General features: G+C 42.5%; 1 protein-coding gene across 1 annotated transcript; it reads left to right on the top strand.

The window, feature by feature from the left end:
* Nucleotides 1-27,803, top strand: il34 (interleukin 34). The gene is made up of 8 exons (XM_083763784.1): nucleotides 1-390; nucleotides 4,604-4,952; nucleotides 19,342-19,445; nucleotides 19,983-20,060; nucleotides 20,478-20,555; nucleotides 21,117-21,224; nucleotides 21,422-21,599; nucleotides 22,571-27,803. The coding sequence occupies exons 2-8, from the start codon at nucleotides 4,907-4,909 to the stop codon at nucleotides 22,858-22,860; spliced, it is 882 nt and encodes a 293-aa protein (XP_083619910.1). The 5' UTR covers nucleotides 1-390; nucleotides 4,604-4,906; the 3' UTR covers nucleotides 22,861-27,803.

Below are 27,803 nucleotides of genomic sequence, written 5' to 3'. Positions count from 1 at the left end.
GGAGCCTGGAACCCACAGTGGGCTGTTGCGCACTTGGCGTGAACACAGCAGGGACGGAGCGCACCGCGACAACGTGGGTCGTGGGCAGAGAGACGCACTGCCATTGGACTTTCCTAAATTACTTTTATTTTTTTTATTTTTTTTTACCGAGACCCGGATTCCTTTGCTGCGACGTTTAATGACTTTCCATTAACACACCATCTCTGAACGGATATACTGCTATAAGCCGCCTAGCTGCATCGGCGTGGAACTGAAGTTTAGCTTTATTGTTGGTTCAAGTCTCCTTTTGTCAATGTGTGTGACAGTAGGCTGTACGCGCTGCTGTCTGTTTCTGCGATTCTGCACATTTGCGAGTTAAAAAAAAAGGGCCAACATTCCCTGGAGAAACAGGTATGTAGCCTCATATATATAATATAATTTACTATATTACTATATACTTTGATGTTGGGGGCTTGGGTATATTAGGCTACAGCTCGTGCTTTCACTTCCTCCAGGTGTGCGCTTCTGCTTCAACAGGGGCGCTCGAAAAAACGGTTTGCTTCGCTTGGTAATAAAGGTTTATGGTTTCATTTGTAACGTGTCATAGGTATAGCTCGTGTAATTTCTTAATATATATATAGGCTACAGTACAGCTGTTATATAGTTATTCTGCAATATACGTGAGTTGTTAGCAGATATGAATGTGGCTATATTATGGGAAGAAAGATCCAAAATGAACTCATGCAGCCCCAAGACGTTTTCCCAAGAAGTCTCGCTCTCGCTCTCTCTCTCTCTCTCTCTCTCTCTCTCTCTCTCTGTGTGCGCACGTGTGTCCCGGACAACGAGTTGACCAGATCGAGAGAGTCAATTTAAGAGTTAAAAATATAGATATCAAATTCATAATATATTATGGACCTGTCACTTGAACTCATGTCGACCGTCATGACGGGTCGTGCACGTGGTACGGTGGGGGGTACTTATTCTCACCAGTGCAACCCTAACCCTGCGTGGAGGCCAGGGGAGCCACTGACCTTTGCTGCAAGTTTACTTGAAAATGCAAACATTGATTTCACCCATGAGAGCTAGAGAGAGAGAGAGAGGGGTTGCTTGAGCTCAGTGACCTCATCATTTCACCATCAGGTGCAGCTATACAGATTTCATTTGGTTTACTGTAAATGATAGTATACAGCCTCGTCCGAGCTGCTGAACTCAGCACAATTTCTTTTCTTGGACCAATTGTTCACAGTGCGGTTCAGCAGCCACTTGAACCGGCCGCATGGCACACATTCACAACAAGCGAGAGGTCACAGTCCACCAGACGTCACCCAAATAGGAGCGACTAAAAATAGCCCCACCAATCTCGGTGCTTTCTGCGCTATCCTTCAGTAGCCCTGGCTACTGAAGGATCAGGCTACTAAATGTAATGTATATGTGTACATATGATGACATGCTATGGTGGGCGTACCAGGCATTAGGCCTATATAAAGACCTTCGCTTCGCCTGCTCCGCTCACCACTCAAATGTTACACGCTCCAAAACTCTGCATAGCGCTCAATCTCTCGTGCATATAGAACCTGCAGGCTGCAACGAAACAGCGTTCTCCCTTGGTTATATTGTCGCACTGCTGCACATCAAAAATATTAAAGGCCTATAGGCTAATTAAACGCGGCAGCTGCTTTAGTGTTTTAATAAACAGTTCGGTTGGTCTCCTCTCCTGATATGTTCCCTGTTTTAAGTTGGCATCAGCTATAGAGAGAAAAGCATCCTTCTGATTGAATCAGCCCGCTGGCTAATGGCCATTTAACTTTGATTGAATACTTTGTTAACAGCTAGTTTGCAGGGGGGAAAAAACACAGGAACACAGTTCAATACAACTAATGTCTGCTATAGGATTTAAAACACAAGAAAGCCTATTGCTTGTTTCCATTGTGGTCCTTCATATTCAATTAATCGGAGATACGCAGATATGAAATAAACAGTGTAGCCTAATGGCCTGTCAGATTAGTCTCATAGCAGTCAAGCCTATAATACGCCTATACCGGCTATGACTGTTGACACTATCTTAGTTCAGACAGTGTTTGGTTTAGACTAGTGACTAGTCATTGGTTAGACCAGTCATTAGTCCTACAAATATACAACCAATCTCAAACCCTCACCCTAAATCTAACCTCCCACGGGGCAACACACCTAAACCTAACCCTTAACCCATGTGTCTAACCAATGACTACGGCAGTCTAAACTAAGTATGCACCCCAGTTATCCAACACATTAGTATCACCCTGTTTTTTGTGTCATACTATACTTGAGCATGCAAATTCATACAGGCAATTAATGCTTAATTTGGTGAGCTCATTAATTTGCTAGCTTTATTTCCAAGTAGGCTACATCATGACTCTGAGAGGGTACACTTGGTTCGATTTGAACACTCAAAGACCTGTTGTGGTTATTTAGTATAGCTCTTTGTGTTTCTGGTAATCTTATTGTCTCATTGTGGGGGGGCAAAAAAATGGCATTTTTACCAAAATGTCCAGCACAAGTCCTCACCATCGCCATTAACTAGTGGTGATTCCACCACAGTTCCTCTTCTATGCCCTGGCCTGGATGATGAGAGCTCATACAGAGGAGGGTTGGTCTCTGAACGACCCTCCTTGCTATACGCCTAGCCCCGCCATCCTGGACATAGAACTGGAAAGTGGATTTGAACAACGTCAAGTCAATTTTACATAATTGACTTGACTAAACAAAAATCTAACATTGTATGCATCTTTCATCTTATACACTCCAGTAGTCCATATCTTTGAGAATGTCTTGTGAGAGCGCATTCTCTCCATCTGTATGATTGATTACAGTCATCTCATTAAGCGATTTCTTAAGACAAGGAGTCCCCCCATAAAGTCCATTGTTTTCAACCAATGGTCCAGGGACCACCAGATATCCTTGAGGGGGTTCCAGGTGGTCCACAGCTAAATGATGGAGAGTTCGTAACCAAATGGACCCTTATGTAAAATGAAACCATATTTAAAATGTACACTCTCAAGAGTTAATGCAGAATAAATAATGGACCTTAATACGAAAAGGGTTGAAATAGAATTATTTTCTGTATTGTTGTTCTGTATTGGTGCATGCAGCACTCTGCACTATGGGTGAGGAACTTCAGGAAGTAGTCTTGCCATTCACAAATAGTGTGTGCAGTGGTGAATACTTATAACAGTCCACCTCTTACCACAGATCCAGCCTTTCAAGCCTCACAGCACAGGCTCATGAAAACGATGACTGTTGATGTTGAATGCCCTCGTTAGCGAAAATAATATGAAGTAATTTGTCCACTGATGTTCCGGTGTCGGCAGCATCCATGTATGTGTGTTTAACTCCCATCACTTTGGTAAAATGAGCCAAAACAAGTCAGGGTCACTAATTTCACGTTGCCACTGTAACAGTGCTGCCTGTTTCAGACTGGCTGTCAGATCTTTAGCCCTGGAACATGACTCTCGTATTCATACGAGAGTCATGACGTAACTTCACCCTGGTTTTTGCGAACGCTACATTTACAAATAATTAAAATATATAAACATTCGCATTTCAAATATAAAGTACTCACAAAGTGTCCCACGGGTGTTAGTTAGTAGCAGCGCCAGCGATTAGAATTTCTGCATCCCGCGTTGTTTAATAAAAAGCATTTTTATCCGAGGTGTTATTTTGCCATTGGCTTTCAACTACGCGCCCCTATTGGTCGGGAGGAGGGTGGCACTCGGTGTGTTCGATATAGGTAGGCTGACCGCCCTGCCAATACAGACTAATAGGCGAGTGCGCTCCCGGTGTGCAACTGTGGATTTCCCAAACGAACCCCGTTTGAAAAAAGTAGCCGGGGAGCTCGGACAAAAATGCTTTTTATTAAACAACGCGGGACGCAGCAATTCTAATCGCTGGCGCTGCTACTAACTAACACCCGTGGGACACTTTGTGAGTACTTTATATTTGAAATCTGAATGTTTATATATACGGAAATCTTGTAAATGCAGCGAGCGCAAAAAACAGGGCAAAGTTACTGCATGACTGTCATGATAATCATCATGGCAGTCATGTTCCAGGGCTATCAGATTTTAATCTTTTCTTAACTGACTCATTTTTGCTTTGGGAATCGCATTACTTCTTGGGGCACTGTACTGGATGGAAGACAATGCTGCTATTCATTGCCGTCTGTGACCCCGACTCCCATAGCAGGAGTGCCTCAGATTTGGGATTCGTATCAGTGAATGTCTTTGATATTGATAGTTATTTACATAATTATTACTGTCATTTAGGGGGTGCTGACAAAATGGCACAGTCTTTAGAGGTCTGCATAATAGCCAAAGGCATCACATTACCATGTCCATAAATCAACCACAGAGCTAGTCGAGTGCGCACATTCAGTATGACCCCCAAAGCAAGAAATGTTGTGTGAAACCGCCAGTGTTAATTTATCCATTTGTATTGTAACGATACCTCTGTATACTCTCAGATTTATTTGACAATTGTATTGTATTGTCTAGGCCTCAGTGAAGGTTATATTCTTGCCACAATACTTGTTGAATCAAACTGTGAACTACTGAAATGGTTTGAATGAGTTTATTATTTTTGCTTTCAGGCTCTCCAGGGCAATAAGACGCAGAGGAACAGGGAATACCAACCAGTGGACCTGTGTGAATGAATGGCTTTTCTGCTGATTCAGCAATGTTTGGCAACACTAGGAGAACCTGAGGAATCTCTGAGGTCTGTTTCCATCACCATCCGTTCCCACTGATCACACTGTCGAACCGTGGACTAAAGTGTGTGTCAGTGTGTGTGTGTGTGTGTGTGTGTGTGTGTGTGTGTGTGCGCGCGCACGTGTATACACACGGAGTTCTTCTGACGGCGCTGGGTAACTGAAGGTCGGAGCTCAAGTCAGAATATGATCCAGCCATCCATATCAAGCTGCCTGCTGGGAGGCCTGTTTGGTAAGAGACATGTGTTTGTGTTCTCTGGTGACATCAGTGATGTTATGGTCGTACCCATATGACATCAGCGATGTCACCAGAGGGGGCTTATTTCATTCCTGTGCTAAAATGTTTAATCTCAGACCGCTCTCGCATGTATTTTTGTGTCAAAGTAAAGGATTCACTGTGTGTGCGTGTGTGTGTGTGTGTGCGTGTGTGTGTGTGGGGCATATATATGAGAGATATGAGGGTGAGAGTGAAAAGTGGATATGGAGATGGCATTCGCATTGTGCAAGCACACTTTCCTTTTTAACCCCACTAGCTGGCGCGCGGCTGTAATGACAGAGTTGGTCAGTTGATTGGTCTGTCCATCGGACATGGACAGACAGTGTTGCAACAGTGTCTCAGAAACCACAGGCTGGAATATGCCATGGAACGTCCTGTGCACCTTCATGTCCGTGTGGGTGCAGCAGGTCAACTCATCACAGGCACCACAGACTTCACACTGGGGTGTGATCTTTGAGGGGTGCTAGCCCCTCCTATGCCCAGCTCTGTGTGTTTGTGTGTACCACGGAATGTGGTGATTTGATTGGCTGATGTATGTGTGATTGCATGATGTATGATAAGAGTGCCCCTCACTTCACACACAAGTGTGATTTTTAACTATCATTCACATAAATTGTAGATTGAACATTGCAGCACTAAAACGTGGTTTCCAACTGCCATTATGTATTCACTGTGACAAAGCCTGCATGGTCCCGGATATTTTACAGTGACTTTGAATGTGACTTAGCCACTCATAATAAAGGGCCGGAAATATCTGTTTTATAATGGTCAACTTCATTTTTAAGTTCAAGCTCAAGTTGTTCTAGTTGGAATGCGGGGAAAGATCACTCCTCCAAACTTAGGAACAATCTTAACCAATCAGGGATATGAGCAATTTGATCACATGACTATAGAGACACTGTGTACCGATTTGCGTGATGTTTGGACAAAATCCAGTTTTTTTGCATAGAACTGGCCTCCAGGTGGCGCTATAACAGTCTGATGTGAAAACATGGGGGCAGAGGTTCTGCTCTGGCATGCAGGGAGTGTGTGTGCACAGTTTTGAGGTTAACGGGGAGGTTAACAGGGAAACATGGACGTCTAAATGACCCATGCTTGCACTTTCTTGAGCAATGAAACCACTTACGAGCTATGCTTCGCACACACGCACGCACGTACGCGCACACACACACACACACACACACACACACACACACACACACACACACACACACACACACACACACACACACACACACACACACACACACACACACACAATTTTGACCGTAACATCTGTTTCTCTTGAATACATGTTAATAGAATATTGCAATATATATGACGCACACACCAGTGTTGTTTTTGGCAGCACATTTTTATTTTAGTTTTAGTCTTCAATAGTTTTCATTTAGTTTCAGTCACATTTGAGTCACCTGGAATGTCTTAGTGTTAGTCTAGTTTTAGTCGACTAAAATGTGTTTTGGCAGGCCTTGATGCCGTCGTATTGACTGTTTTTACACTTGCTGAAAATAGCCGATCTACAAGCTCGCCACAGCACGACACGTTGTGATCTTGTAGATCTGCTATTTTCAGCATGCAACAAAGTGTAAAATGACTTATACTGGATCTCTTGTACACTAGTCCCTTCCTAACATTTTAGTCTAGTTTTTATTTGTTGACGAAATTGTCAGTATATTTAGTCTTAGTTTTAGTCATCATAGCTTAGTTTTCATTTAGTTTTCGTCTAGTTTTAGTTGATGAAATCAACACTGACACACACACACACACACGCACGCATGCACACAAGCAGAGTGGATGTGAGAGCATTGGAACAATATGCATGTGAGGATTTTTAGCATATATCATCTCAGTTAATTTTCTTTTTTTTTAAGATATTTTTTTGCGGCTTACGCCTTTTATTGATTTTTGAAGGGACAGACAGTAGGCTGACAGGAAACGGGAGAGAGATGGGGGGATGACATGCAGTAAAGGCCGTGTCGGGTCCGGGAGTCGAACCCGCGGCACACTGCGACTGGATTACCAGTCCGGTGCCCAGACCGTTACGCTACGGCCTGGGCCTCAGTTCATTTATTCAGCCATTTCTTCTGTTCTAGAGACTGAATACTCATTTTGACCAAACATGGCAGATAGGTCCAGTCTTAGCTGCTACTCAGGTTCTCTCTCACTTGGCCTCTTGAACGCTTGTTATAAACAAGCAACTTTGTATTTTGGGCTATAATGTATGATCCTTAGGTCGTAATTCCATCTCCACTAGACTCCTTGGATGCCTTGTCGAAGGTCTAGAAGTATTGCAACAGTCTGTGTTGGCTTCAACCTCCAAATTGCAGCTTTGTGGACTGGATATATTTCCTTGTGTTTGTATTGGGGTTTTAAATTAATGTTTCAACCATTTTATGACCAAATCCCTTCAAGGTCAAAGTCAAAGGAAAAGGAAAGGGAATTTGTCTTGGGCTTTCACCCCAGCTGCAGCCACACATAAAACATCAGTGACAACCAAAAATACATAACACACACACACACACACACAGTGTGGTTAATCTAATCTTTCACAGTCACTACTGTTTTAGAGCCTTCAGGAGTATTCTATTCTATATTCTAGTCAGGCTTTTAGGCTGAGGACGGCACCTCATCGAAGAATGAAAAGTTATCTTTCCACACTAATTACCAAAGGTGCACATTGTTTATCCGTGTCTCTTCTAGCTCTAGTCTAGCACATCATTATGCCATAGGAAATCCAACGCACTACATTTTATATTTTCACATTTCAGATTTACCGTACAGTTTGTATTTTATGATAATATGTTATGCACCGTCCTTTCTTTTGGAAAAAGCCTCCTTGCTGTTATGCGAAATACATCTACAAGCTAACACAGCGTCTCTACTCGACACGTTTTTAGCTTGAAGATCTGTTATTTTTCCATGCTTTCAACGGCCCCTCCCCTTTTCACTGCACACAGCATTTCTTTCGTGATAGATAGAGTTCTTCTCACATCCCTGCAGCTTATATATTTCCATTGAGATCCAAAAACATTGCCAAACAGAAGGACATACTGAGCGGGCGTGCACGAGAGAGGACGTATTTATTTGTTAGGAGTTGCATTGCATATGAGGGAAGGGAAAGTGTTTATATTGCTCGAGAACGAATGAGAGAGGGAGAGAGACCGCAACAAAAATGAAATGTTTATATATAAGTAAGTCACAGTGGTTTATTGTTGCTATCTTGGACATAATAGTATCTATGCTCTTTACAATGCACTATAGGGTGACTGAACACATAGCATCAGCTCCCAGTACACATGACTTAGTTAATGGGTTGATGGTGACCGGGATGATGGGATCCAAAACCAGAAAGAAGAAAGACAAGTGCCCTACCGACTGAGCTACCCAAACACCCGTATAAGTAGCCTTCCATTTCTGTTGTAATGATACAGTACTGTATATTGTGGATAAATGTTGAATTACAGCGAGCCACGTTAAAAACAATATGTACCCAGAAATAGCAGGATGGAGTCTGTGATTACAGATGGCATGAGAGGACAGAAAGAAAAACAATAGAAAGATGATCAGAGCAGAAGGGGTATAGTGGTAGCGAAATGGAAGTGGAATGGTACAGTGGATCCGTTGGGGGTACGGCAGTCAATTGGCTGAACAAAACATACACACATTGGTATTGGAAGGTGTTGAGAGTCCAGTTCAAACAATGGCCTTTCACATCACACAGCGTGGGTGCTCATGCATTCTCATGTTCAGAGCTCCGTGCCACACAATATATACTAGATTTTTGAGTGTCATACTTCCAAGGAGGAAGCCCAGCTCATGTTCAAATTACAGGACACTTTTCTTCTTGATGTAGCAATGATTAAACATAGGCTACATGTTTAATAGGCAATACAGGACACTTTTACTTTCATTTTACTCAGACAATGTCAATGAACCGACATGAAAGTTCACAAACAATTAGCAAATGAATAGCCAACTAAAATCACCCAAGCTTCATAACATGGCAGATTACATACCAGTAATTATTAATTATAGTTAAGAATCTACTGATGCACAAACTTGGACACATCATCAGTGTTGTTTCCTGGAATCTTTGGGTGTTTCGGGTCTTGCAACAGACACCCTCCTCCAGGCGACCCGACCAGTTAAGGCTGATCAGACCCCGGCCTGTGTCCAAGTGGCATTCTACAGCCCCCATTGTCTCGTGGGCGCATAGAGACAGCCATTGGGGAAGATGGCTGATGAGACGTTGTCTCCGGGCCTGGCTCCTCCTTCGTCTGACCAGAAGTTTGCAGAACCCTTCTGTTGCGTCGTGTCGTCGCTGCCGCTGAACAGCACACATCTCAGCTTCGGTACACCTCGAGTTACAGCATCTCCAGTTGCACCGAGGCTGATTTTCAACCCTCCTTGCAGTCTGTAGCTTTAGTGTTTCCCCTCACGGAAGAAGTATGGCTTGGGCTGCCAACGCTCTCCACCCATGGTCGCTGTCTCTCCGGCCCTCCTCTGTCTCTTCAGTTGTCACCACTATCTTCGTAGTCGTCACCCAGTCTATTCCTGGTTGTCAATGATACTCTCAGACTCACTCCCAGAAGTTTTCAGTTTGCGACATTTGTCCTGTTACCCCACATCATGACAGGAGACCGGACATGGACCTACAGTACTTGGAAAAGCTGAGATTGTCTTCCACTCCAGCCTCTAGAAGAAAAAAAAAACTGTTCTGTCTTACATACTTCATAATTAAATTACCACTCCAACTTCTGGCCACCATCTTCCCAGAATAGCTTAGGGTTTTTCAAATCAAATCAGCCTAAAGTGTACAATAAATGTTATTGTACACGCTGACCTGAGGGTTCCTTTATTTGATGAATAAAACATAACATTGAATTCATTTTCAACATCATTCAGGTCACATACATTGCTTTATCGTTACTCAAAATGGCTCTGAGGTTATAGCATTCTGCTACCGTCCAGTCACCCCCTTGTGGTGTGATGATGGGATGATGCATACATTCCAGTCGTCTGAAGCATTTGCGTCATCTGAAATTAGACTGACTGATGTGGATGTGGCATTCGCCCTGTTCTTTGCCTGTTCTAAAGCATGGTCCGGATCTTGGTGGTAGAAGTACTGTAAGAAGAAAAGGATTGGGATTGGAGAAAATGGAACGGAGAAATAGTAAATAAAGCAACCCGGCAAAACAAGTACAGGCAATCTACTCAAGTGGCACTTAGTCACGGCAGCCACGGCTGATGTGCAGTGTTGCCAACTGTCGTTAGGGAAATTAGCCAAACCCACCTCCAAAAACAAAACAAGCCAATAATGTGGCTATATATTCCTAATCAAATATATTAGATGCATATATCATTATAATGACCATGTAGGTCTATAATAATTAGTTTTGTTTATTTATTATAACATTATATGCATATGAACAGAAAAAAAACATCGCTAGGATGCAACTGGGAGGTGTCCTCAGTGATGTCATCGGGGTTTCGGGTCTTCCAACATCATGCCCCTCACTCGGGTGACCCAGCCGGGGGTGATCAAGTCCCGACTTACGTCCCAGTAGCTGCCCTCGATCGGTCCCTTAGGGAAAAACCAGGGACACACAATCCACTGCTCCAGAACTACTCTGCCGGTACTGGACGGGCCATCTGGCGGGGTACCGGGCGGTGGAGGGACTATAGGCAATGTGGGTGGACTCCTGGCCGGGCACCTCCTACGCTTCACCAGGTCCTCTCCTGCTCTCACCAGGTGCGCCAAAGGACCAGACACCTCATTCGGGAATGGTGGATTCCGCAGGCTCCACCGGCATATTATGAATAATAACTAGAGACACTGTCTGTCACTCATGTGATCCACACTCCCCCAAACCTATGGGGAATTATACATCAAAAAATGTTGGCTTTTTTGTTAGATTTGCCAAAGAACCCACAGCATTTTTAAAACCATCCCACTGCTGACGTGCCTTCACAGTGCAGCCTTTTCACATGCAATGCTCATTCTAGACAGCTGCTGCTGCTGCTTACAATAATGCTCCCTGCTGTTTTTGAATGCTACTGCAAATGGGCTATTTGTTCTCTTTTAACACACCCTGTCACTGCTCTTGTTTGACTGCACTTTTAGATGAGCAAAAAGTGAGCAATCTGACCCATGAGATCTTAAACAGCTGGCCAGCATGTCTGTTATAATAATTATAGTTTGAACGCCATGAACGCCAATGTAGTGTTGCATTCTGTGTGCTATAAGGGTGGACAGACATGCACATCCACACCCAAAGTTGGGCAGGTGCTAAGCGGAAAAATATAGCATGATAACTAAAAGAGAATGCTCGCACACTGTAGGCTCCAGTTGTGGGATATATATTATTTTTTGTGTGTAGTGGTGTCTCCATGTATGTCCGCTTCAGTCCGGAAAGACCACTACTGACCTATAAGATCAGTCACTGTTGAGCAGCCTAACACATTGACCACTGCACGCGCACACACACACACACACACACACACACACACACACACACACACACACACACACACACACACACACACGCACACGCACACGCACACGCACACGCACACACACAGCACCACTCAGTTCAGATGGGTCTGATTGTTTTCATTTTGTGTGCTAAATATATCCCATAAGAGCTTGACTTTACAGTTTAACTTGAACACGTCATCATACCCAAATGTTTAATTGCATGGCTTCCAAGCATACGTACGTACAGTACACACAGTAGGTAATATTCACTCGAATTTAATTTGAGAAATCATCACAAAACACACGTATAATCATTGCACGTCCCCAGACGTACAGTATGTACAGGACACATGCAAGGCTATAATTATATGTTAACACTATTTTGTCCGTTTGTTGGTCTTATTACACGTTGATGACTATTAGTTGAATCACACACAAACAAGAATCAAAATAACACTACAGACTTGCTCTTCACGAAATCATCCACAATGCACCCTATATTTTATATATAACCCTATATATGTTCACCGGGTTATTTTCTTCTTCTGTTGTTATCATTTTCAGTTGATAACATGGTCAATGCACTCAGTCTCTCCTGTCTCATTGTCACATGAGTCTTTAATTAGTTTTAACTTTCAGATTGAGCACTCAACAGTAATGGAATGATAGTCAGAAATAACAGAAAGGCCTCACAAACAGAATTATATTTTGTAATCATCTACTAAAAGTAGTTATTATGGGCATTTTAGATACTGTATTGGCTCCACATATTCTCTCATTAATTAACTGCCATTGACGTCCCCAGACGTCAGTACCGTGTCTTCAGTGATTAAAGTATATTACTGTAGTTCTATTGATCCAAGCCGGAGCAACATTGATTGATTGATCATTAAAATAAACATTCTCTTAAATGGCTCCCGTGTGGACCCTGAACCAGAAAAGCACTGACTGCATGCTGTGACTTACTGCCAAAAGATACACTACATACTGTAGGTATTTATGAACAATCATTTGCAGTGAATGCTTGGCTAAAAATGACCAATGAAGCTAGCTACCATTTCTGTCTGTGTGCGTGTGTCTACACACACACACACACACACACACACACACACACACACACACACACACAGACAGACAGACAGACGCATGCAAGCACTGACACGCTCGCACACAAACACAAATACATTACACGCAAAGAAAACGTTTATCATCCTAAAGTGAATTATACATGTCTTTCTGTCTATACATTGCTTGTGTGGTTCCAAAATCATGAAAAGTGTGTTAATTGGTGGAGATTGTGCAACATTTGAATATCACAAGAGCTTATTTAATAATATTTATCCAAAATTCGATGGTAACTTCAGAGATGGCCTACAAAACTATGTGATCCCTCTGGCACTCAGCTAACATACTGTCATGTGTCATCTATTTGTAATTAATATGAACCCAACCTCAAAATGGAGCGTCTTAATCTTCTTCTTTTTTCATTGCCGTGTTGCCATTGTGCATGATTGTCTGGTGTTTTCCTTTAGCTGGAGGCTATGCTGACTGACAGCGAGAAAGCTACCAGTTGTGCGTTAGAGGGCATGCAATATGCATGCAGCATGCATAAAGTGAGTGGCAGATAGGACTCAGATAGGACTTTTCTGTTTGAAATTGGATGTACGGGCTGTCAAGGCCAGAAAGTACTTTTTGTTGCCACTCCGTATGCATTCCCGCATAACTTCTGGGTATGATGATGATGATGTCACACACATACCCACTATTGTGCCCTGGGCAAACCTTATTCATACCTTCATGGGCGATATCCCCCCCTTCAGCCAAACCCGTATTCCTCGTCTAAATGTGCAATTGAGTATGATCTGGATGTGGCAGACATTCTTTAGAAGCAGTGGCCAAGTTAAGTGGCAGACATAGGTGACTTCTACAAAAGTGCTGAGGCCAGCAGCAGGACCTCTCCGTGGCCTCTATTGACGTCTCTAAGGCCTTTCAGGGAACATTTTGTGGAGCATCTCAAGTTTCCCTTTCCTCCTTAAAGTACCACTATAGGGTTTTTTTTTTCAAAACGTCCTCGGGGAGACGTTCGGTGGTTAGCAGCGGAATACCGTAGTAATATCAGGCAAAGTCCCAGGCTTGACCATGAGTAGCTGTTTGCATGTGAAAGAGGGTGTTGCTGAGAGGAGGAAGTGTGCCCAGCGAAGACCTGAGTCAATGTGACAACTTGTAGATGGATGTGTTAGCTTGGGACAAAATTCTTCATTTCTCACAGATGCTGTGTTGAAAGCGATTAACAACAGTGCAACATCACTTAAATTTCGGGTTCATGAGAATATACTTTTTTCCCCCCATGCCTATTTTATAAGTTGGCTAATATAAACACACACTTCACAAGCTGTCCTTGGGGTGGGTAGATCTTTTTGCTGTATAGTTGTACCCTTAACAATAGCAAACTGCTTAGTCTCAGCAAACATATATATGAACTGAATATGTATTTCACCAAATTGGATGAAATGTCAAAAAAGTACATAAACCCTACCATATCCCACATGTGGGCATGTCATAATAGGTTTTTTAGCTGTATCCGCAAACATTTTAACCCATTCTGACCGGGCACCCATTTTGGTGTTGGCATCATGTCATGCTTTAGCTATTGAGAAATAGCAGATCTACAAGCTCATATCGCGCCACCGAGTGGCGCGATACGAGCTTGTAGGTCTGCTATTTTTGAAAAAAATCGAAGAACGACTGACATTTTTAGAATCTGATCTCAGGTCAGAATGGGTTCGTCAGACCAGCGTGTGTCCAGTGGAAACCTCGTATGAATCTGATCTCAGGTCAGAATTGGTTAATCATATTGCCGTTTCCGCCACAGAGAGCCTGCTGTGGGTGAAGACAGGGAGTGACTAATGGGAGTGGTACTAGGGGTTAACTGATTGGCAGGTGTTTGTCTCGTGCTCCTGGCTTTACAGTAGCATGATGTGCACTACCTACCTGGGCTCAAGGCTATACACACACACACACAACTAATAGTTTTAGGTGCACGCGTGACGCTTCCCTAGATAATGACTACTGTAGTACAGTAGTATGTCAAGTATGAATGTAGGGATCCTTGTCTAACTGGAGTGACTAGTTAAGGGGCATTGGTTACATTCTCTTACAAAAGACCCTGAGTTGTTCAAATCGAGCCTTTTTTTAGAAGGTTCATGACAGAATGCAATCTTTCCCGATTGCATTCTGTCATATTATATTAAGTGTGCCAAAAAGGATGAGAAGAAATAGATACTTGCACACATGGATTCTTTACTGTAACACTCGGTGGGTGGTGTGCACCGTGGATCCCCCTGATCGGGTTGAAAAGTTTAGTGAGAATTCCTTTTCCCATGACTCCGGAAGGCATAGAAATGTAATCCAGAACACATGGTAGGGTATACTGAGCACCAACAAGATACTGTAGACTGATGTGCTGGTCAACAGATGTGTGGCTAAACAGACCACATGCACAGACAGAATGAAGCATGATTCAATGTACTAGTAGTAGGCTAGTAGCACATGATTTTCACATGTCTATTTGTGTGTTCATTGTTCAAATTAAAGGGTAGCTACAGGGAGCTTACATACTGTGAAGTTGAACTTATTAATCTGTTGTACATAAAATATACTGTGAAGTTGTTTTGAAAGAATAATAATAATAAGCTGGTAAGAATCATCAACTTTATTGTCACATAGTTTTACAAGTAAAAAAGTGTATATAAAAATATACAGAGATTATATGCACAACACATGTACATTTGACGATGCTCTTGGCCCGGAGTCTATTTTATTCTCTCTTTGCTCTTATTTTGCACTCTCTTTCTTTCTTAAAAACTTACATTTTTGTCTCCACCAGCCGAAGTCATGGGGAGAGTATGTTTTGCACTCTGTCCATCCGTGTGTCTGTCTGTCTGTCTGTCCGTCTGTTACCAGCTACTCTCCGGCATCGATGAACCTCTGCCCCAAATCTTCCAGAACGGCCTGTTATAGCGCCACCATGAGGCAGCTTTTCACCTTTTTTTTTTTACCTATAACTGCACCAATCTGCGTGAAACGTTGCAATGCACACTCCCTAAACCTTTGACCTGCATTTTTCACCTGTGCCTTTTATAGCGCCACCAGGAGGCCGACTTTTGTAAAACACATTTTTTGATATTACTCCCCCAGATTCTGTCCAAAAATCCTGCAAATCGTTACACAGTATCTCTATAGTCATGTGCTCAAGACGGATCTGTCCGATATTTCATATTCCATCCTAATTGGCTAACATTGGCTTTCAAAGTTTGCAGGACTGGCCCGTTTTGAATAAAAATCAATCAATCAAATCATGAACAACCTGTTCATGATTTGAGGGCCGAGGGCCACTTTTTCTAGTTACCTACTGTATGCTGCTGCATTGTCTGAAGGAAGCCAGACAAAAATACGTTTTATCTGTACCTGTACACAAGATAATAAAGTACAACCTTGAATCTTGTCTCCCCTGAAATAGACGAGATCCCCAGAAAGACTAATTTGAGAAATGTAGGGAGTGCCCTGAAATATATCATATTTCTGGTGCCACTGGAACACACACATTGAAGTTTACACATTTTTTTAACAAACAAGATGATGTTTTGATCCATATTGGTTACATTTTGGATATTTGTCAAGTCATGTTCGTATTTGTCATGGGATGCAATTGCAACCTAATATTCCACCGTACATTTATTGTTTCTTTGCAGAGATTGATTAAGAAAAAAAAAAGCAAAAGCATTCGTTAGGTTTCTTTATTGTCCCATGCTAAATATTCTCTGTATGAATGAATTGAAATGTAAGATGTATGTGTGCATACAGTGCATCCCACCCCCCCCGAAAAATACGGCTCCCCTGAAAGTCATGGTGTAATTCAACCAGTATGTTGGTTTCCTTTGCAGAAACGCACAGTAGCCTATGCGGTTGTATGCACGCTCTTGGCCCCTCAGAGTTGTTCAAATACTGAATGGTCAGCTGTTTCACCAGCTGTCTAGTCTTTGCTGGGAGTGAATCTATGATTCTATAAACAACACAAAATGTCTTGATCTATTTTAGGGTCCGCCGACCATCGCCTTCCTGTCTTCATTTGCCCATTATTTTGTAGAGTGAATGGTAAACCATGAATATTACCACATGTAATGTGCTGTATAATTGAAAGTGTCTTAACTGGCTGTATCACAGTGTGGTACGTTAACACGACCGCTCAGGATTGCAAGAGGTTGCAGAGGACCATTAAAACAGCAGCTAAAATCATCGGCACTACAGAATTACCCAGTCTCCATAACATCTACACCACTCGCTGTATGAAAAAAGCCCATAACATCATGGAAGACACCAGCCACCCCGCAAATACCCTGTTCAAACTACTCCCTTCCAAAAAACGCTACCAGAGCATCAAATCTCGTACCAGTACCACCCGTCTCAGTAACAGTTTTTACCCCCAGGCAGTCAGGCTGCTGAACAGCTGACCTTGAACTGTATTGCACTTCACTTGCACTTTTCTTTTCCTGTTTTTGTCTTTTCTTGCACTATAGATGTTTGTTTATGTCCTGTGTACGTAAGACTGAGAGTGCTCTGAGCAAAATAAATTTCATTGTATGTATACTCTGTATCTATACAAATGACAAATAAACCTGAACCTGAACCTGAACCTGAACCTGTAAGATAAAGAGACACATACAATTTGTGTTTAAAACTTGTCGACTTAACTCCTTGGATAACGAGATCAATGTAATAATGCACAGGTAGCGTTAGACGATAATACGAGATGCTAAATGAGCATTAATCCAGAAGGATTAAAAACCTTTTTGTTTTTACCAATTTTTTGCCTCCGTTGCTAGCCACCGCCACCATGGAAGTAACAGCCAAAAAGTGTGACTTAGTAGAACATAGGCGATTCAAACATAACAACAAGAGTCGAAGCAGTCGTTTCTACACTATTCCGGGCAGCGCAAATATCTCTATTTTTTCAAAGATAGATAGAAATATACCGTGTAGCGAATATTAGAACCTATACGCCCCCCCCCCCCCCCCATAGGCTACATGCACCTAATTCCATTAAAATAGCAATATCTATTTCTCTGTTGTTGTTTTTTTCTTTCTTCAAAGAAAGATGGAAAAGTACTGTGTAGCTAATATTAGAGGTTATATCCCCCCAATGTTGCACAACAAATTAATAATAATAATAATAAAACTTTATTTGTATAGCACCTTTCATGACATGAAATGCAGCTCTACAAGTGCTTTACAGAGCAATGGAGAAAAAAGAAAAGCAAGGCATTAACAAGCAGTAATGCAATACAGTGAGGACATGAATAACAAAAAATAAAAGATCAATTAAAAGCAATGTTGTAGAAGTTGGTCTTGAGCTGTGCTTTAAAAATGTCTACAGAGGCTGCCTGACGAAGGTACAGTGGGAGCTTGTTCCATGCCGTCGGCCCGTAGAAGCAAAAAGCTGCTTCCCCGTATTTTTTAGTTGCCATTTTTTTAGGCAAAGCGAGCAGGCCAGTGGAAGACCTTAGGGGGCGGTTTGGGACATATTTAGGCAGGCAGTCATGTAGGTAGGAAGGTGCAAGACCATTGAGAGCTTTATACACAAGTAAAATCATTTTAAAATCAATCCTAAAAACAACCGGAAGCCAGTGCAGTGAAGCCAAAACTGGAGTAATATGTTCTCTCATCTTAGTTCTAGTTAAAACTCTGGCTGCTGCATTTTGGACAAGTTGTAATCTGTCAGTTGTTTTCTTAGGCAGTCCAGAAAAAAGTGCACAATATGCACGTGTGTGTGTGTGTGTGTGTGTGTGTGTGTGTGTGTGTGTGTGTGTGTGTGTGTGTGTGTGTGGGGACTGGACAGAAGAGCGGGAGGCGGAGGGGCAGGGGGGCGCGCTGCCCGGAATAGTGTTGAAACGAGTGGTTCGCCAACAAGGGCTCTTCTTATCTGCCGATGTCGTAAATTTCACTGGCACTGGCCACCTATACCGCCCCCTATGGGGACGGGTTTTTAGATGTTAACATCCCCCGGAGTTCAAGAGCCTCCTACCTAAAGAGGGTCTGAGCTTTGACGCTGGCTCGGCAGCTTCGGCTTCAAAGAGTCAGACACTGTGTCCACTCGCACCTACTGAAGAGCGGAGGCACTGTCCCCGCTCCACTGTCCCCCTCTCCGCACTGTCCCCCTCCACTGTCCCCCTCCACTGTCCCCCTCCACTGTCCCCCTCCACTGTCCCCCTCTCCGCACTGTCCCTGCCCCGCTATTGTCCCCGCTATACTCTCCTCACCCTGCCTATCGCAGGAACCTTTCCCTGGCCCGCTGGGCTTCGTCCTGTAACGTGGACTCCTGACACAAATGTCAGTTACTGAGCATATAGGGTTTCTTCCTCTCTACAATCATGTCCAGCCGCAAATGATCAGCTATCGGTGTCTTTCAGTCACTATCAAGTGAGTTCCATCACTCTATCAGAGTCATTTGTCATCGCACAGTGTGTATGTGCATGTTCACATGCACAATCATTTAACATGTCTCACTGTGAGACAATTATTTTGTCAAGATGTTGGCATTTCCGCTGTGAAGGAAATATGAACTACTTGAATGATTGAATGTCAGTCACTCTAAATGTGCACCATTTGCTAGCTGAAAAGACTTATCCTTTGTCCATTCTGTAGATTCACTTCCAAATTACTGATCCTGTGAACCAGAACTAAACCATTATTATCTCTGTGTGTGTGTGTGTGTGTGTGTGTGTGTGTGTGTGTGTGTGTGTGTGTGTGTGTGTGTGTGTGTGTGTGTGTGTGTGTGTGTGTGTGTGTGTGTGTGCGCGCACCTTTTAGGTCTAATACTGCTAGGGCCTGTCCTGATGGCACCCACGCAACCCGCTCTGTGCACAGCTATGAAGACACTCAACGGCAGCCTAGGTGCTAGGCGACGATTCATGGTGAGTGTGTGTGTGTGTGTGTGTTTATACAATATTCTCTCTCTATATATATTAATGCTGTCCAACGATTATTCTTTTTTAATCGAATGATTTGTGTAGTTAATCGCGTGATGACAGACGAAGGCACGTCTGTCAGTCTCTTTGCCCATCACTGATGTGAGCAATGTTTCAGAGCGTCCCCAAAGCTCTGTGACCCTTGGTAGCCACATATGTTAATCCTTTGGAGTAAGACCCCATATAAGGTCGTAACAGTCCCCAAGCTTTGATAGATGTTTTATTGATGTGCTAAAAAAGGCTAAAAAGGCAACATGATTGTCAAAAGTGAAAGTAGTGGCACGACTGGGAGAGATACGAAAGACTGGCAAGAAATCACAGCTAATGCTTTATAACGCAAATGGTTTGACTTAAAATGAATTTAGTCAAAATTCGTAAATTCTGCGTAAAATCCGCTCAGACGTAAATCAATCACATCCGTTTAATAGCTAAAGATTGGATAGGACTTGTTTTGACTACATCTTTCTCTTCTTTGTATGACAGAAACACAACTTCCCCATCAACTACACCATCAGAGTTCACTATAAGGAAGTCTTCAAACTCTCAAACATCCGCAGACTGGTAGGAGAATCTAGACATTCTGCTTATATTTCTGTCTGTCGACCTGTATGTAGCAATATAATTAGTTAGTTAACCTCCTCTCTAAGATCCTCATGCCTCCAGATTCTTTCATCCCAAATGATGTATGACTCATTGAATCCTTTCCTTTCCTGCTCTGTGTCCAAATGAGAGGAGGCGGTGGTACCTCACAGCCTAAATGTATTATGCAAGGGATAATGTACAATAAACCCCAGGGTCACCCTGTCTAGGTTTATTTCCTATAATGATTGTCTTACTATGATCCTGCTTATTAAATGGCTACTTACAAATAAACTTGGATTATTTTTTAAATTTTGATATACAATAATGCAACAAAAAAACTCCCGTCCTCTCCTCTGCCCCACCCCCTCTTCTCTATTCTTTCCTTTTCCACATTAGAGACAGCAGGTGGACGGATTGGAGGATTTAGTTCTCCAGAGGCTGTGGTTTGCGATCAACCAAGGCGTGTTGAAGAAGGTAGAAACAAACAATCATTTTTATGACGTAAAACACCCTGGGGGGCTGTCTTTTGCGTGTCTTAAGTACCAGGTCTTATTCCCTAACTTGAGTAAACTAAAGACCTGGAGGCGTGATCAATGCCATTTGGCTATTCTGAGTGGCCAAAGAGCATTGATCACGCCTCCAGGTCTTTAGTTTACTCAAGTTAGGGAATAAGACCTGGTACTTAAGACACACAAAATACAGCCCACTAGTAAGTCATATGCAGTGCAGTAAACTAATGTTGAAAGTTTCAACAAGGTTGTATTGCTAGCCTTGCCTGGCCACACCCTAACTGAAATGTACACTAATAGCACCTGTTCCTCATGATTAACGTCTTGATTACTATTGCAATTGATGTGTAAACTGATAATGTTGTCTTATGCAAACTGTCAATGAGTGCAGTCTCAAGTGTCTAGCTGACAAGCTGTTAAGAAACGGAAAAAACAAAAACATATAATTATGTATTGTAAAGTATTCTGTGTTCTGTATTCTTATGATCAATGAGAATGGGCACTGATTAATGAATGCACGTCTAAGGTTCTGAGGGTTATGTCAGATAGACACCCGTCCCGTAAATACACTGCAGAGCTGGAGAGCCGCTTCAGGGACACCGAAGGGGTCTTCGTACAGTCGCACCCATCTGAGGTAAGCTACTGTAAACAAGACTGCTCTGAAAAGTAAAGTAAAGTGAGCACCTTAGAGAATGCTCCCATACCGATTCATTTACTATCACCATGTGATGTTTCAAGTGTGAGCTCTGTTTACTGTACTACAACTGTTTAATGTTGTCGATGAAGTCGTGCTTATGTCATTTTGTGGATAATGTGTACGTCTGTGTCCAGGTATTAGAGAAGGAACTTCCAGAGCATATCCAGGAATTCTGGGACAAATTGACAGAGGAGCCAGAGAGAGTACGTAATTCTAGCTGGCGGACTCCCAAATTCCTGTTGGACAACTTCCTCCGTACCATGCACTGTCTCTTCAAGGACTGCTTCCCAAGCACAGACCCACAACATGACTGTGAGTATAGCCGTTGAATGGGGGAGTATTGTTTGAAACAGTTACAGTGAAGGAAACCCATACAGTACATGTAGGAAAAGCAAAAGCAGGAGTGCTGTTTTTTTTATCGCGGCCCTGCCTGCTTAGACACTTGAGACCAATGGTTAGCTAAGGATGCTCTAACCGTTTTCTGGATGTTATTTCTGGAATGTCATATATGTAGATGTTAAACGGTGAGAGACCCCAGTGTGGAATCTTGATTCTCAGTCTTCCAAGCCTGCTTCACTGCATGGCCCTCACTGGTCTGTAGGATGACAGCATCTCTATGATGACGTTCACCATATGCCCATCTGGGATTGTCCTCATTAGGGAAAATTCGGATTCAGCTTCAACCAGCTGATGACTGCTCAGATCGGTATGATGACTCAGTGCTCTGGGCAATAGTTACAGTAAGGGTTGAGGGGGCTCAGGGGCACTGACTGACAACACAGTCAGGATGCTACCCAATGAGCTGCGGCCACTCCAGAGAGGTCTCTTGGCAGCAGTCATTTATTAATGTGTCTGTGTGACTTATCCATGAGACATGTCTATAAAATGGGTCTGTACTCTCTGAATAATGCTTCTGCACTGGACCACGAAAGGCAGACCATGGTCAGAAGGAGGAGAGGACACTGGAGCAGCACGGACATTTAGAGCCTTTTATTAGGTGCTAGTATACAGAATAACGACTAACATTTCGACTTATGCGGTCTTCATCTTAAACATTACTTTTTTTTCCTTTTTTTTTTTCACTGTTTTGTTTATTTTTAGACTCAGGGTATACAGTAAATCAAACAAAATGACAGTATATGTGACACACCCATACAGAACATATCAAAGAAATAACATGTACATATATAAATGTCGTGAACACCATACACAAAATATTGTGGCAGCATCAAATAAAATAATAAACATTACTTTGAAACAACGTTGTCTCTCCTCTTTTTCAGACTGTGGTGTCTCCCATTGGAGGAAAGGCAGGAAGAAATTGCAGCCGGCCACAACCTTGCAGCCGGCCACAACCTTGCAGCCGGCCACAACCTTGCAGCTGGCCACAACCTTGCAGCCGGCCACAACCTTGCAGCCGGCCACAACCTTGCAGCCGGCCACAACCTTGCAGCCGGCCACAACCTTGCAGCCGGCCACAACCTTGCAGGCAGCCACAACCTTGCAGCCGGCCACAACCTTGCAGTCAGCCACAACCTTGCAGCCGGCCACAACCTTGCAGCCGGAAAGCTGAGAACTCAGAGGGTGTAGTTGTCCGTGTTGAACTCATTAGGGATTAGTTTTATAATTTCCCAAAAATCAAAATGGATAAACGGACAGTCCACCCCTAAAACAAAATTCAAACGATGTTTGACAGTTTTTGTCTAGGTTTCTGAAAATTGAACCAGCCTCTCCCACAGCTACACAAGTTGTATTTAGGATGACATCAAGACACAAATCCTGACACTGCTCATTACCATAGAGAGGATCACTTTGTGGCTACTATTTTCCTTTTACAGAGAAATGGTCTTTTTTAACCTTTTAACCAATATAATGAAATTGGATGACATTTGGATGTAAATGCTAACAACAATTATGATATCCCCAGAAGTCAGGTTATGTCTCTTGATTTCAGTTAAGGTTAACAGGACTTGATTCAGTTTTAAAACTGATTCTGACTTTACAGTAACACGGTATGTGTGTGTGTTTGTGTGTGTGGGGGAAGCTGATTCCCAGACAGCAAAGACTTTATGGTGGAGTGGAAACGTTGCTGTTACTTTGCTCCTTCACAACCCGGAAACCTGTTGTGCTTCAATGGAATCAGGGCTGTAGAAGAAGAGAGTCGCCACACGATTTGATCTCGCCGCAAAGCGGGGTGCTATGGGCTATAGTTCCAAACATTGGAACTATCCCATTGAGATAGAATGAGCACTTCCGCATTCCATTATTACAATGGGAGTCAACGCTAGTGTTGTCACTCTCACACTAGATCACTCTGAATGGAACCAGGATGGTTCACCCCCAAGGACCAAAGAGAGGACTAGACAATGATGTCGTCGTGAAGTTCAGGGACCAGAATTAATTAAAACAAGAGTACTTTTTATTGAAATGAAAAAAGAAGGGCAAAACGGGGTAACTGTTGACTAACAGTGGCTATTGACTTCATCAATATATTCAACTAAACCTTCTTTCTTTAGGTTCAACATTTTTACACCAATTGCATGCACAAATGCATGTACTGTACTGCCGTCTATTGGGCCACATACAAAGTGTTTGTTTTACAGTGTGTGGTGGGCTCAGAGTATAGTTTTGAACGTTTGAATCTGCTTGCATTTGAACCTCCCTGTTCCGGGCCATAGGAAAACACAATCCTCACCCTGTGATAGGTTTCTATTCAAACCACAGATCCTATTTTATTTTATTTTCAGCCAATCACGACAATGACTTATGTATAATTTATTTGGCAACTATATAATTCTAACAGCCCTTTAAGAGAGACTGGCAACATGGCTAGTCAGTTAGCTGTTCTCTGTAAGCAGTTAGATGATGTTGTGCTAGTCTGGGATCAAAATACTTCTTCGGGTTGGGGGGCATATGTTAGTCCGACGTACCAATAGTCTGACATACGTGTGAACCTTTAGCGAGACACGAGACAGTATCACGCTAAAGGTTCACAAAGTTTATTACACACATACAGGAAATATATAGAGCTGGATCCCAATGACGTGACCACAACACTTGAGACATAACAACCGCTAACTGCAGCAAGCTGACCTTGCTGTCTGAGATGTCTCCGTAGCTAACTGTAAAGTATGCTACAGTTCAGGCAGTACACAATACATATCTAGTCCATTGTGTATTCACGTACAAGTACACAGCCATGGGCGATCAGATTACAACACATACGTGGCCGGTTAACCTTGGCTCCGACATACATGGCCGGTTAAGACTCACCCGTGGCTTCTGCGTGTGGTTAGTGTTAGTTTAGGGTTTGGGGTAACGTGTCGGACTATTGCGTGTTGGACCAAATATATGCAACCTTTCGGGTTTCTGATCACTTAATTCCTTGCGATCTCGCGCATCATAATTTTAGGGCCTAACCATTGAAACCCGATCATGCTATAGGCTTTCCTCCGAGGTGGAAAGCCTGTGACGCGAGGTTATCTCTGGTTACATTGCACAAGGTCTGACTCTACACCTTATATTGTGTTTATTGCGTAGAACAGCGGCTGTCTGGCAAACCGGAAAGGGGCGGGGGGGTAGTTGAATGTAGCAGAGTATACCTGCCACAGGAGGATTCCCCTTCGACCCATAGATGATTGGTTTCCCTTGCGGGAGAGACCCTTCAAATCCAGGTGGTAACAATTGCTTTAGCTCTAGAGCAGAAATAGAAACCACAATGAGTTCAAATGTGTTAAAAAAATATGGAAAACCATTAAGGCTTGCTTTTGCATTGTAATAGTGTACAATTGAGTTATTGCGTCATCAAGCCTGTCGAGCTTGTCCCTGTGTGCACGCACAGAGGAATCCACGCCAAATCAGTCCATGTCAAAATTGGTAACTTGACCACTTAAACCTAATACTTTGTTGACTGGGGTCCTCCTTGGGCTCTATACCTGTTCAACTAATTCTTCCTTCTACACCAAGGGCTCTATTTTCGTCCATACTAAACCCCTTAGGCCTATCCCTAAACTTCTTTGCCTTTTTTCTTTCTTAAAAAAAAAATAATATTTTGAAAATAGAATTTGAATAGTTAAAATAGCCAATCTACAAGCTCACAACGTATCGATGTAGATCGCCTAGTTGAACTATTCAAAAAATGTTTTCAAAACAGTAAAAAAGACAAAGACGTTTAGGGATAAGGGGTTTAGCATGGACGAAAATAGAGCCAAATCTCTTCACCAAAAATAATCAATCTACAAGCTTGCATGTAAAGAAAGAAAGGGGTTAAGGAAGAAACAGCTTCAATTTCTTATGAGGCTGACCATGACCATGCATTTTTGTAAGGCATCTGATTACTTCTGGAGCCTTTAAGGTCACCTGGCAAATTTCCAAGAAATAGGCTAAGATTGTCTGGGAAAATGTGTAAAGTTTTTGCATATGCACAGTATAGGTTATGTGACGCCTCTGCTTTTATATTCTGTCAATTCTACTTTGCACTGTAGTTCTGCATACCCACATACCAAGACCAAGGCAAGGGTATGAACATATATGTATGCTATGAATGATATATGGTATATATACACATATAAGTGGCTGGTATGTGATGGATTGACCACATTAATCTGGGAGTCACCAGTATTTGCTTAAGTTCAAAGGTTAATCGCTGGTATATAGGAGATGAAACTCATCTGTGGGCTTTATCATGACAAGATTCTGGAGAAGTGTGTAACTGGACTAATCTTTGAGAGGTTCACGACCGAAGCCAAGTGCATCTTTTATGGATAAAGGGCTTTACAGTTTGGCTGACCGACAGATGTCCACATTTGGAAGTGCATTGGACGTTCAGGATTTCTCCAGGAATCTTTTTTTGGACATTGAAATCGGTTTTCATGGAGGAGATGGATTTCTATGACTGAAGAAATGGACCGCCATTTGGCAAATTAAATCAGACTACTGGGAATATACCACTTGGGAAGAACAGTGTTGTAATATCCATCACAGCACCGGGAAAATGATTACTGTACATTCATTAATCTATGAAGCCATTCATTCGTTCATTCATTCATTCATCCATCCATTCATTCATTCATTCATTCATTCATTCATTCATTTTCAACTAAGGGCTATTTGTAGAATCGGCCTCACGTCTTAATGGGTTAACGTGTGCCTGGGATCAATCATCTACTTTGTGAGCAACGTCCAGAAATAGTGCAGTGTTGCACTGTGGGCTGGGCTGGAAGGATCATGTCACACTAGCTTGCATGCTTTTCCCACACCAGGCTTTTTAGGGAAGAAGGTGGATGTAGATCACCAAGCTGTGGTAGCAAGGGTAGAAACCTTTCAAATGTACTTGTAGTTGCTATTTTTTGAGGGACAGATTCTGATAAGAAGCAACCAACCACACAATGCATTGCTGTCTTTCAGAATACACTGCGCCACTTATGAGAATAACAGTGTTGAAGATCCCTCATTGTGATTACTTCCTCATGTTTTTTCATCTGTCCCCATGGCCCATGGCCCATTTTCTACAGTATAATTTTCCAGTCTGGAAGCATGCCATACTCCTGCACCTGGTCTAATGCCTGCAACTAGTTGTAGCTGACTTGCTGGTTTAGTCAGTTTGTTAAAGTACATTTACACTCTATAATACCTTTATCATTTTTGGGCTAAGCACTAAAAGGTAGTTAATGATTAAAAACTACTGAATGTGAAGTTTGTGAACTTGCATAGGCTTCCCCCACAATGGAGATCATAGTTGGTCGGATTTTCTTCCAAAATGTGGTCATATCGAATATCCAACATATCACTCACAATAATGTGCAGTAAAGTGCAGCTTTACTAAAAGGAATTAAGGAAATTGATTTTACGTTGTTTAGTAGCCTAACACCAAAATGACTTCAAGTGAAATTATCCATCCAGTTTTACATTGTCAAGCATACAGCTGGGCTATATATTATATTTTACCTATAAGGATATAGGAACTGTTTTCCTTCAACAGAAGATGAATAGTCCTTCAACATGAATTAGCAATAACAAATAAACTAAACCTATTTTATGACACTTTATGCAACACAATATTTGTTTACTGAAATCACCATAGTAGTGACTTCCAACATTAGAGACCCAGAACACGACACTGAGCATAGCCCTGCTTTGCATTGGTACTAAAATAGTTTGGGGGGGTTTGTTTCATGCCCGAAAGTTTTCTTGTGGGAACGAGTGCGAGTGCCTGCTATAGCTTGTGGCTTAGTGGTGATTGTTTGTCTTGCAATTGGTTTGATTCAAACAATGACGTGAAAATTAAGTGCATGTACAACTGTAATTTTGTGTCCAAAACAATGGTTCAGTGGAAAAAAGTTTTTAATCACTTATCATATATACACACGCACGCACGCACGCACGCACTCGCACACACACACACACACACACACACACACACACACACACACACACACACACACACACACACACACACACACACACACACACACACACACACACACACACACACACACACACACACACACTTTGTTT

Source organism: Protomyctophum parallelum, assembly GCF_964188405.1.
Source record: "Protomyctophum parallelum genome assembly, chromosome: 4".
In the NCBI taxonomy this organism is placed as follows: Eukaryota; Metazoa; Chordata; class Actinopteri; order Myctophiformes; family Myctophidae; genus Protomyctophum; species Protomyctophum parallelum.
Note: the sequence above shows the minus strand (reverse complement) of the source record. Positions and strands in the feature narration are given on the sequence as shown.

What these genes read in the sequence shown, in the direction of transcription:
- il34 (XM_083763784.1), top strand. Translation starts at nt 4,907, where the DNA reads ATGATCCAGCCATCCATATCAAGCTGCCTGCTGGGAGGCCTGTTTG. An exon ending in TCTCAAACATCCGCAGACTG is followed by an intron (nt 20,061 to 20,477) that starts GTAGGAGAATCT and finishes TTTCCACATTAG; the next exon opens with AGACAGCAGGTGGACGGATT. An exon ending in ACCAAGGCGTGTTGAAGAAG is followed by an intron (nt 20,556 to 21,116) that starts GTAGAAACAAAC and finishes TGCACGTCTAAG; the next exon opens with GTTCTGAGGGTTATGTCAGA.